We start from the raw sequence: 12,174 nt of genomic DNA on the forward strand, positions 1-12,174 counted from the left end.
AAAGTGCATCCTGCCAGAAAAACAAACATCAGAACCCTTCTGGGTCATGCAGAATTATCACACCTGATATATATGCCGTTTACTGTCTTGTCTCATAAGAGGGGAACAGCTTTGAAAGTGGAGGCTTTTGTCTGGGACTCCAGAACCTCAAAGGACTAGCTCAGTCCATCAAACCAGTTCATTCACATATACCTTTTGCTTTGCTAGCTTGGTACTTTAAATATCTTTTGCACATTAATAGATGCATCTGTTACATCACAGTAGGGGCAGTTGTCTGTCTCTGTCCCAAAAGATTATTTGATCACTGTTCTTCACAGTGGTGGTGGATGCCTTTCTATAACTGTCGCCACACTGATGGCAGAATTTCCCTGAAAATACCATGTTACAGTGTTATTAGCCTTTGGGGGAGGGGCTGCAGGGTCAAGATCTTGCTTTGATTGTCACTGTTTTATGAAGGCCCCTGCACTGATGCCACAGAAGTGGCTCCTGTGCTCTGTTCCATCAGTTGGCACAGCAGCAAGCCGCCCCTCCACAGCTTTTGGAGGGGTGTGGAAGGACACATTTGGGAAAAGTGTGGTGTAATGAAGATGAGTGATGTTGAAGACTGGGCCCAAGACTGTATTAGTGTCGTTACTATACTGCTATTTATATTTTTCAGTGGTGTATGTGTTCAAAATGGCAGCGTCCCCACGGTATCGGTATACTGCCTGAAATGGCAGGTTCCTTAGGGGCCTTTGTGGATCAGTGGGCAGTAACAAATCACCTTGGGCATGCAAAGGACACCTGTGCAGTGACTGAGAGTCCCTGGTCAGCGAGGTGAGGAGCTAGGTTCGGAGTTGTGGGCCCTGCTGCCAGGGATTAGGTTTCGATTTGAAAGTGTACAGTGCCATGGGTTCTTGACTGCACAGGGGAGCCATACTGCAGAGTTCTCTGCTTCTTCAGTCCCTTTCCAGTAGTTGCACAAGGAGCAGACAAGCCAAAACATGAACAGAGTCCGCTGAATTTCAGTCACACATTTATGGAAGAACATGTGAATACACATGAAGAAATGAAGTGTGCAGGTGTTAGTGCACTGCTTCTGAGTACAAGATTTGAGTGCTTCATGCTGGTCCTATTATCTGGGTATGAGTGTTTTGGAAAAAAAACAGTATTGCTAACACGCAGATATAATGCCTCATTGTAAATTCAGTTTTTCTTTCCTTAAGGGCTTTCATAAACATGCCAGATCACCAAATACCTGCACAGCCCTTATGTTATTTTTCAGTGTGCTAGAGCTGCTAAAATGCAAATCATCACCTCATCACAGCAGAAAGGCCATTCCTCTTGAGAGAGATCATGTGACTTCAGATGTGAAGCAGATAACTTCAGCCCATCCCTTTCTCTGCCTGAGATTCAGGGTGCATGGTGACAAAACAGCTCTTCAACAGCATGCATACACTGCAGCTGGAGGGCTACAGCCATGAGCTTGCACATCAGGCTGAATGATGAACACAGCGTTTCCCCTGAATGTTTCTGAAGAGCTGTGCTCAAGAAATTTACTCTCAGGAAGCTGTTTAAATAGGTGGAGAGCAAGTGCATTGCATCTCCTAGCTCCAGAACCCCAGAGAGAATCCGAGCACCTGTTCTGCAGAGCCTCACCCGTCATTGTGCAATTCTGCTGCCAAAAAGGGGCTGCTTTCTCCTGAAAAAAAAAGAATCTTCTAAAGGTACTCCTTATAGAAAAGAAAAAGAAAAAAATTGGTATTGCTGAAGCAGAAAGAAAAAAACAAGTAAGCTTTGGGTGGGGTATATATGTATATTTTAGTTCACTTTTAAAGAGCAAATTGTCCTAATCTTATGTCTGTGTAGGGAGTGACGTATGTGTAACTGTTTATGATTTTATCCTGAGAAAAATCAGTGTGCTTTGGACTATAAAGTTTGACCTGAACTGGATCAGATATCCAGAACTTCTGAATACAGATGCAATCAGCTGGCTTTGGGACTACTGTATTTCATGTACTTTTGTTTTTAGGAAAAACTATTTTTAATATAATTTTGAACCTTTTTCTGATGCTTAACTTATATTTTATTAACCAATATGAATTTCAGCTGAAGCATTAATTGAATATTTAAACTGACTTAAGTTTTAACACATTCATTCTGGAGCTTTGCTCTTTCACCCCTTCTCCCCTTCAAGTAAGGAGAATTAACGACCCTGCTCATTAACTGCAGGGCAATGCATGGTTCAGACAAGGATGTTAACTTTTATGTTCTGGTTGGTTCCAGTTTACTAGAACCAACTTTGCTTCAGGATTTTGAGTTTTCTCCTTGCTTCCGAGAGGAATCTCCCCCTACAGGCATTTAGCATTTCTGGAAAATTATGTGATAGCTTTGGATTCAGGGTGATCTGTACCTCATTTGTGCACTTGTGTTTGCTACTTCCTCTCTTTTTAAAAAACATTCTGCCCAAAGTCTTGCCGTGCAAAAAATAGGGCTGCTTGTTTTGTTTATTTTCTGCACAAAAATGTGCAAATGTTTTGTGTAAGTGTATTCTTTATTGATTGTAAATAACACGAACTGGCATTCTTCCATCGGTTTTCTACGGTTCTCCTTGGATTTGCATGTAGTTCCTGAACTCAGCAATTGCTTGAATAATCTCTACATGTTCACACCTTTGCAGCTCTTGCTTTTATTTCTTCTTGCAGAGCATTTTTGGGCTTGGGAATATGAGTCCACCTTATTGAGCTGTTCTATATATTCATCCTATGCTCTGTCAGGCTTTGCTGGCTTACTGGTATCTTACTACATCCAGTCCCTATTGATCCTTGGCCCAAATACAGAGATCTGCCAACAAAGCCACTGCTAGAAATGATTCCTTCAGTTTTATATTGAGCTTAGCCTTGTTTCTCTGAGCAGGTTGAAGAAATTATCTGTAAACAAAAAGGCTTTCTCCTTTCTTTCACATACGTGTAACCATTGGAAGTCAGTTAATGGAAATGTCAGTTTATCCCATGGATGTAAAATAACAGAGACCTAAACAGATACTGCTTTCCCTATGTTTGATGTTCTCATATCAGTCCCTTGTCAAACTAAATTCGGTGCTAATGTCAAAATTACATTTCTTGTGGCATCACAAGGTTCTCTTTCACTCTGTTAGTTGACTTTGGCTGCTTCATCCCACTTTCTGCAGGGTGTGTCTTTTAGATAATGAAATTTTTAATTCATCTCTAGATTCCCATCCTTCACAATCTCAAGTCTGGCCACAAGACAGTTTTGAAGAGTTGTCCCGCTAAAGGTGCTAACCTATGTGTTGTGATTTAATGTCTGGGCTTTCTTAAGCATTTTGCTCTTTCCTGCTTTATTCCCCAAGCAATGCACAGAAGCAAATCAATCACAAACCCATGTCATGGTATCTCTCTGTTCTCTGCAGTCCTAATTTTCAAAGGAAAACAACTCTAACGGAAGTCTGTGAATCACAGAAAATTAAAAAATTGATAGCAAGAAGGGATCAAAGGAAAGCCCCTGTCACTGAAAGCATCTACCCACCCACCCATCCATCTGATCTTAATGGAGAAAAATGTCCCTATCTCATCATTTCTTTGACCACATGTACCTTCTAAAACATGTTGTGGGAGGAGATCATAACTACCTGTTCACAAATATGGTTGAGAGAGGAGGAAATAGGAAATGGAGGCATGTTGCTTGAGATAGCAGTTTAAAGGAAATAACATAATTCCCATCCCAACAAAAATGGTGGGAGGAGCCTTTCATTCTTTATCAAAAAATCTTTAAAAGTTTTCCATTATTCTTTAGGCAGCCAGGTCTTTATGTGATTGACAGACTGGAGGCATGATTGATTTTGTGCAGCACCTATTACATCCAGCTGAAATGGTGCTGATTCATTCTCTCTGTAAATCAGGCTCTCGCCAGATACGGTTCTGAACACCAAATTTCTGAGCACTTGCTGCAGTGTAACCTTCAGTGACTCTTACCCAGAAAAAGATCAAAGAAACAAATGGAACAAAGCAAGAATAAGAAGTTAAAACCCAGTGGCTCTTACTTGTGTGGCTTCAATATCCTCAGGCTTGATCTAGCTTACATTTGTCTGCCTGTAGCACAGCTCATGTAATTTTAAAAGGTAAGGTATGTTTGAAAGGATAGCACTCTGCCCAAAGGACCTGCAGCCTGATTTTATTAAAAGTCAGCTGTAAATCTTTAAAAGTTTTCCATTATTCTTTAGGCAGCCAGGTCTTTATGTGACTGACAGACTGGAGGCATGATTGATTTTGTGCAGCACCTATTACATCCAGCTGAAATGGTGCTGATTCATTCTCTCTGTAAATCAGGCTCTCGCCAGATATGGCTCTGAACCCCAAATTTCTGAGCACTTGCTGCAGTGTAACCTTCAGTGACTCTTACCCAGAAAAGGAGCAGCACATACCACCCTGGCTTAATTTGGTCCATGTCTATTGGCATGGTTAGAATGATATTTTATTTTGCTTCAGTGGATGGGCAATGTATTCAGTGCTTACCCATCCCAAAATTGCCTTTTTGCTGAACTGAGAGAAATATAGCAGTTTCTTGTAGTTATATCTAAAAAATGGAACAAGTTTGCAGATGTTGAATTACTGCCTGCTTTTTAGTGAACATGACAGATTCTCTCTAATGGCATACCAGTGCCATAGTATCCAGAATGCTAACACAGCATTATGTCCCAAATTCTCATACAGCTACCTTGCATCTCTGAAGCCTTTGTAATTACCTTGGTAAAAGCCTAGCTTTCCATTTCCCTGTCCAGCATTTTGGGGAGTTTTATAACGGCAAATGATTCTTCACCAGACATTGCTACACTGCACGGTGAATAGCTCACATAAATTACTCTAATGCTATAATGCTTGGGTTTCAACCTTCTTCCCCATGGAAGGCATTCATGGCCTTTGCCTGGTATTTTTCTATGTCTTTGTTCAGGAAGGCAAGGTTTGGCCTGGCACAGGAGTTGGCTTGAACCAGCATAACTGGGGGGGGTGGGGGGGGCGTGGGGGCTGGGCAGGAGAGGAGGGATTTCTCCTTGTGGAGGGGCTCATTTTTGAGCAATGAAGAGCCGTGGCCTGAAGGAGACACTGAATTTTTCCACAGAGGCTTGTTCCACTTGTTCATGATTCTTTAGTCAGACAAGAAGGGCAGAAAGTGAATTTGCTGGGCCTGGTTGGAGACCCTGCTTGCTGGAGTCTTCAATAGGTGTGGCTGGTCTGGAGTCTGGTTGTGCAGGTGGGTGGCCGGGATGGCTCTGTAGTTACCTAAGAAGCCATCAGGAAATAAGGTAGCAGTTTGAATGTTCGCTATGCCCATTTTAGGATGCAGATACTGGGACTGAAGGTGATGATTATTCCCGTGGACTAGTTCTTTGATTGTCAGATTTGTCCTTTTTCAGGTGTTTACTGATAGATATTTTTTGTGCAACTTTTCCTCCAAGATTTGAGTGTATGTTTCAGGATTCATTTACTGCTATCACCATAAAATTTATGTCCCTATGCCTCTATCTTTTTTATTTCTTTGCTCAAGGAGGTGTTAGTAGTCCGTGAATTTAGAGGTAAGTGGAGGGAAGAGTGGAGGTGACCGGGAGAAAAGCTTAAGTCATTGAAAGTAGGTTACAATGATGATTCAGATCCCTGTTTGTTGGGTCAGACCATTGTTAGCTGTGGCTTGGGTGGCATCCTGAGAAACATGATGGTTTAGTTTGGTGTTCCTGTTACCCAGTTGCAAGGCACACGCTGAAGATCATCTTGCTGCAACAGGACTTAGATCGTATGCTCTATTTGACTCTTGGTTCTAGTCTTCAGATCACAGTTCAAGTCGTGGCTGGTTGGTTTGAGATGAACTAACACCAAATCTTATTCCCCTAAGAGGGCAAGCAAGGAGACAGTATTCAGGAGAACAATTGTTTGGAGATAAGACAAATTTGAGCTATTAGCAATGTCAGTGTGTCTGATGCTGACAAAGCCACTGACTGGCTCAAAATTAATGTTACAGCACTTTTTTTTTTGATTTCATGATAGCTCCTTCAGAGCGAAGAAAAGCAGTCCATTGTGGGGAAAAAAAAATGAAAATCCCTCTTTCCTAAAATAAATACTGACTCAGAAGGTGGGAGACCCAGCTCAAGTGTAGGATGCCTTTGTGTTGTGGGATGCTGAAAAATAGCCCCACAACTATAAAGAGTTCTGCAATATTAATATAACATAACAGGACATTATATAAGAAAAGGTATCAACACTGTAAATAGTCCTGCAACAATAAATACCTGTTGAGATTAAAAATAGGTTAATTATGCATTTGTTTTTTTCTCTTATCCTGTTACTTTTACTTCTGCTATTAAAGGCAAAATAAAATAATAGTAGTTAAACATTCATCTTATGTTAATGAATTTCTTCTTTGTTTTAAAAGTCAAAAGGAATATCAATTAAACAAAATAACAAATGCAATAATTTAGACATCAGATATGCTAGAGAGAAACCTGTATCCTTGGAGACAGGGAGAGAGAGGAATCAGCGTGATCATATAAGAAATCTTTAGTTCCTACAAAGTTCAGTCTATAAGAGCATCAGTGATGTTCTTGTTACTTAGAAATTAACTTATATCTTGGAGGAATTGTGTTCATTTGAGCTTGTTGGTTAGGAAGTGTGTTGCATTAGTGAATAATAGCATTTAGTGAAGACCTAAGCAAGTACCAGGAGAAAAAAAAAAAAAAAGCCATACTACAAAATGTACTTTGTTCATTTATATAATGAAGCCAATGTTTCACTAGAAATGCAGCTGAAAATTGGATGGCTTATTTAAATGAAATCTGATGATGAAACAATTTGCTATTGCAATATCTCAGCTTGCAAGTTTGGTGGTGGTGACACTGAGAGAAAAGTGATAAATGCAGTGGCAGGGCACTTTTCAAAGCAATACAGTGTTAGAAGGGGAGGTTTGGGTTGGTTTGGGTTTTTTTAGCAGTAGTATCAGATGTAATTTAAAGTCTTAGAATTCTGCAGTTCTGCTTTTCAAATCACAAGAATGAAGAGTAACATGCCTCTCTAGTCTCTTGTCCTTACTACTCTTGTTCCTACCAGGAAATCGCAGTTGCACGTTAACTTCCAGCTAACATGTAAGGAGTAAACTGTACTAATTACTGAGTTCTTCAGTCTTGAGTGCAAGCTGATAGTAATCAGATGTGAAAAAGAAACCAAGTATGGTTCATCAGGTCCAGTTTTTGCAAGACGTGTTGTACAGTAATTTCTTATGAGTTGTAGCTATTTTAGATTCTGTGTTGTCAAATGCTTTCTTTTTTTGCTTTGTTTTCCCTCCAACTCCCTTCCTTGTTAGCAGTGCTAGGAAGAGCCTGGAGGGGTATAACCCTCATCACTGAATGAATGACACAGGAAATGTGTATAACAGCTGAAAGACACGTGCTTCATATCAGCAGCAGTTGAAACTGATGGGAAGCATTATTGGAACCATGGGGTGCAGCAGTTCTATAGCTGACAGAACATCAGAGAACGGTGAGTGCTGCCTTTGTCTTCAGGGTCAGTGGTTATCTCTGTAACACCAGAAGAGGATTGCAAGGTAATGTTTTCCCCCAGTCCTGTTGTGAAAATACTTTTTGAAAAAAAAAATTACTTTATAATTATCTTCTTTTAAAAAGAGTGCATAGCTTTTAGATGCTGGCTGAGGTCAGAAGGCAACTGTAGACCACCTCTAACATCTACAGATTGGGAAAAGATTCACAGCATCTGGGGCAGAACCTAAATTTCAGATGTATGTGTGTTGCTGTGTTACTAGCAAAACATACGGATTAAGGTATTGAGGGGGAACTTTTAGAGCCTTTTACAGCACAGGATTTCTGGGCAAATTGTCCCAATTTTCCTGCTGGTGGGTGACCCTGGTTATGAAATAAGTGTAGTAAAGCAGAGCTATTATAATGACTCTTAGAATCTGTTTTCTGCCATGCCAAGTGCCTGGCCTGCAATTCTCCATTGTCAGTCACTGAGCAGAAAGTCTCCACAGTACCTGGTTAAATGTTCAATTAAAAATCTAATGCCTCATCTCCCTGCTTTTGATCATACCGCACCAGCTTTTGCAGAGGGACGTGGGTTCCAGGATTAGCTCAGACCTTTGTTCAGATCCTTTGTGTTCTCTTTCAAGGTTTGTCATTAAAGCGCAATTTAGGGGTCTGCCAGGAACCATATTATGTGGCACTGTGCATAGTGTTAGGAGATTATTATGCTACCAGCCATGATTGAAAAGAAGGGCTTTTTTTGGCTACTAAGCCAGGACACAAGTCACAGGAAGCTGGCAACTGAGAATAAGGAGCACTTACAGGCATCCAAACTGACCGGTTTAAGGGTAGCCTTCAGCTTTGCGTACACTGCTTGGTTATCACAGCAGCATCAGCACTGTGTCACAGCAGTGGCAGTAACACGGAAGCACCTAGAGCGTCAGACATACCTCTAACTGAGAAGCTGTCCTTCCCTTTTGGGTTTGTGTCTGTGCATATATGTTTCTTGCAAGACCTCAGAGACAAGTTATTTGGGAATATTTCTGAGGGTACAAAAGCTTGCAGCAGGCATGAGGAGTTGTACTCTTCCTTGGTTTACAGCCATCAATACACACTGGTGTGGAGCCAGGCTTTGCTATCCCAAAGCTGGCTTATGATTTTGTTGTGTGCTTGACAATGTTTTGTCCTCTTCAGTTGCTGGGTGATATTCTTTCTCCATTTCAGCAGTAGTCAAATGATGCCAAACCATCATTTGGTCTGCAGCCTGAGGCTGTACATCCCTCTAATGCATTAATAACATTAATTTAACAGGTAGGGTAGGGACCTTCTGCAACTGATAACAATTATTTCTATAGATACAGTTTAGCCTAGTGTGAAAATCGTGTTCTAATTCAGTCCTGAGAATAATAGCGCTGTAGTGAGTACAATTAAAAACAACAAAACCCTCACAAAAATACAAACAACAAAAAAAAGAAACCCAATCCAAAACAAAAAAAAAGCACACCCCCCCCCCCCCCCCCAGAAAAACAAAAACAAAAGAAAAAAACCCAACCCAAAATATTCTGTTAGATTTGCAACATTAACCAAAGAGCTCATTAGATACCTGTCTTATGGGATACTAGTGGAATTGTGCTGTATTAAGTGTTCAGGACCATTAAGCAACCTAGGGGGGCTTTAATAACGGGAAGTTCAATGCTTCTGATGCTGTAAATCAGTTTCTGTGCTGGTGGCTGTGCTTTGCCCCTTAGGTATTCTTCTAAAGAGAAAAGTTGATGACAGCTGTGCTGTGATGTGTCAAGCTTTCTGGTGTGTGGTGGTGGTGATGAATTCCAGAAAGGACAGAAATTAAGGAAGATCTCAGAGTTTATGTAGGGTACAAAGGATGTGCTTAGTCATATAAGGATTACATTTCTTTCATGCAAGAGGACTTTTCTAGGATGGATGTGATATCTGTTGCATGGGGGTCTCTGCAGACTTTTGGCCTTGTCTGGACTAGAAAATTTTACCACTTTAACTGTGCTGTATACTTATTAATGATAAAATAAGCAAAAAACCCCATGCTATTATGTCACTTCTAAGCATTTTTAGTTTAAAAAAGCTTTCTTAATTTTATGCATTTATTAACAGAATCACTTTTCTGTGGAGATTTTTCTTTACTTGCGTAACTGTCAGTTTAAGAAAGAAAAAAATCATTCTCACTCAGGGGTGCCACTTATCCTAGTCTCTTCTTGGTATTTGTGATCAGCTAAAATAATTGACTAGTGTAAACTGTTGTCCCTGTGGTACAGAGCTTTTCTTTGCAATTTTGCAGGGAGAAAAAGTATTGGTATGAGTTCTTGTTTTGCTTTTGAGTATCAACTGTGCAACTTCAAGTGAGTAAATGTGACATCTCTTGAAAGCAGCCTCTTACCTTGCCCTCCTTTTTGTTGCCAGGCAAGGATACGGTGGTGATGTTGTGGTTGCCCTGGGACAGGTTTAGGGAGCCAGTAGCCCTATGCTCTGTCTTCCTCTTGCTGTTACTCAGTGATGCATGTAATACCTCTTGACTGCCCCTGTTAGTGGTCCATAGGGCTAAGCACGTTAATGCAGAGTCTCCCTCTGACCATAATTTAAGCAAATGTCTAGATTTGAATTTGGCATTATTTCAGCTGCTCCATCTTCAAGGCAGTAGCTGTATTTTATTTCAATATTGTATAACAAATGGTGTCCTCCTTTGGATGATAAATCCATACTTCCATATGCCCAAAGTAACTGAAAGGTGCATTTATTATTTTCTAGCTGATCACAGTTTACAAGTGACTGAGGAATGCTTTTCTCAAAGTTTGTTGATCTTTCTTGATGAGCACCCTTAAAGTACTAAAGAGTCACAACTCTGTGAAAAGCAGAAGCTGCTGCTGAGCTCATCTGCTCCTCCTCTCCCAAGATCATGGTTATTTCAGACTGAGTACAGCCCCTCCAGACTTCTGCTTTCACTCTTCCCTCTAGTTCTGCAGAATCTGCAGTGATCCCTGGTAATGCTGATGGCACACCTGCCCATCTTTCCTCTTGTCTTCCTGCTGGTAGTGCCCTGGCTCCTTAGAGCTGCTGCCCTTTGGATACCAGGAATAGCAGGGGGGATTGTGGGCATGGTGGTGAGGGATCAAGTGAGCATTAGCTCCTGGAGCTCCTGTCCCCCTGCATGGCTTTTGCTGTTGTCCACTGTTCATGCAGCATTAACTGCTTTACATAGATGTGAGGAGTTCTCCCCATGGGACAGTGCCCATCCCAGGACCTTTGTGCCGTCAGATGTTGTTCTGCTTGATAAACTTCTATCTGAGCAGCTAAGGGAATGTGATATGTTTGTGGTATGACTGGGGCCTGTAAACAGATTACACTGCATCCATGTGTACTCCATTCCTTTCTGTTTTGACAGTCATTAGATCTGCTGTCCTTATCCAGAATTGGTACCGCTTCAGAATGGCCCAGCTAGAGATGAGGCGGCGCTATTCTCTGAGTATCTTTCAGTCAATTGAATATGCTGATGAGCAAGATCAACTACAGGTTTGTAATCTTCAATTCTTCCTGTACCAGCACTTAAATTATCCTAGAGGACTAAGTTGAAAAAAAAAACCACAAATGGGTGTGCTGTTATTTCTCCCTACAAATCTGTGTCCTGTGTATAAAAACTGCTTCCCTGTCTCACACATAAACTAATTAGGTTGTGTGTATACATACATGTATATACATGTGTGTGTGTAAGTGTGTGTGTGTGTGTATATGTATATACATAACTACATAAGCACCAGGACACCATTCTGCCCATGCAACTATATCTAGGTTAGAGATTCCTGTATAACAGCTCTGTTAGCCAGGAATTGCAGGTCAATCCCTATGGGTGATCTTAACTGCATCTGTGAGGCAAGATGTACAACAGGGATATCAGTCTCAGCATGTCGGACCAGGCTTCCTTTGGGATAAAAATGGGGAATCAGGAACTTCTAGGTCTTTGTGTTCATTGTAGCATCAGTGTCTAAAATCAGTTTGGTGTTTGTAGCATTATCTTTCTATAGATTCCAAAGGAAGCCTATGCAAATCGTCTGGGTGATGGGTGAGATTAATTATATCCAAAAATGTCAGCAGCATTGATACAGCCCTGGAACTTTTTATGTATTCATGTAGTGTCAATCTGCGAATTCCTAGCAAAGAAGGAAAGCAGAAAGCAGTTTTTGTAATAGGACACAGGTTGTGCTATTATTGCAGGCTGATGCTATAGGATCATACAGAGGTGTCTTAGATCCCCCTAAATGAGAAATTGCTAGTAACTGTGTAAGGAAAGAGAACATTACTGCTCTTTGATCAGTGTTTGTTCTTTTCTTTTCTGTGCTCAGCTATCCAACTTTTTTACATTCATGCTGGATCACTGTACTCCAACTGATGCAGGTAAGGATAAAAATTAAAGTAATATGGAGATTCTGACTGAAAACCCAATGTGAAGAATGTTTATTTTCAATGTGATGCTTACAGCCTACTTCACAAGCTGGGCTGAGGTTTGATTTCCCAAATAATAAGAATTATATAAGTAATTATGAAGAATAATAAATAATAAGAATTTGATTCTGTAAATGTTGACTCTGCTAAATATCTATTCAGTGAGTCAAGATGTAAGACAGAACAGATAC

At 40.7% G+C, this 12,174-nt stretch overlaps 1 protein-coding gene across 9 annotated transcripts in view; it reads left to right on the forward strand.

The window, feature by feature from the left end:
- PPEF1 (protein phosphatase with EF-hand domain 1) overlaps positions 1-12,174 on the forward strand; it is a 51,496-nt gene that overhangs the window by 15,252 nt on the left and 24,070 nt on the right. For 5 of the 9 annotated variants that reach the window (XM_062603666.1, XM_062603665.1, XM_062603672.1 and 2 more), the window contains exons 2-4: positions 7,345-7,520; positions 10,929-11,056; positions 11,884-11,935. In XM_062603666.1, coding sequence (XP_062459650.1) covers positions 7,457-7,520; positions 10,929-11,056; positions 11,884-11,935 — 244 coding nt within the window. In that variant the 5' untranslated portion in view covers positions 7,345-7,456. Of the gene's footprint in view, positions 1-1,253; positions 1,707-5,702; positions 5,785-7,344; positions 7,521-7,565; positions 7,585-10,928; positions 11,057-11,883; positions 11,936-12,174 lie in introns of those variants that run through there. The other 4 variants (XM_062603667.1, XM_062603669.1, XM_062603668.1 and 1 more) reach the window with 4 other exon arrangements.

This window comes from Pezoporus occidentalis, unplaced genomic scaffold (genome assembly GCF_034315485.1).
Source record: "Pezoporus occidentalis ecotype Australia unplaced genomic scaffold, CSIRO_AGI_Poc_V1 ctg81, whole genome shotgun sequence".
Taxonomy (NCBI): domain Eukaryota; kingdom Metazoa; phylum Chordata; class Aves; order Psittaciformes; family Psittacidae; genus Pezoporus; species Pezoporus occidentalis.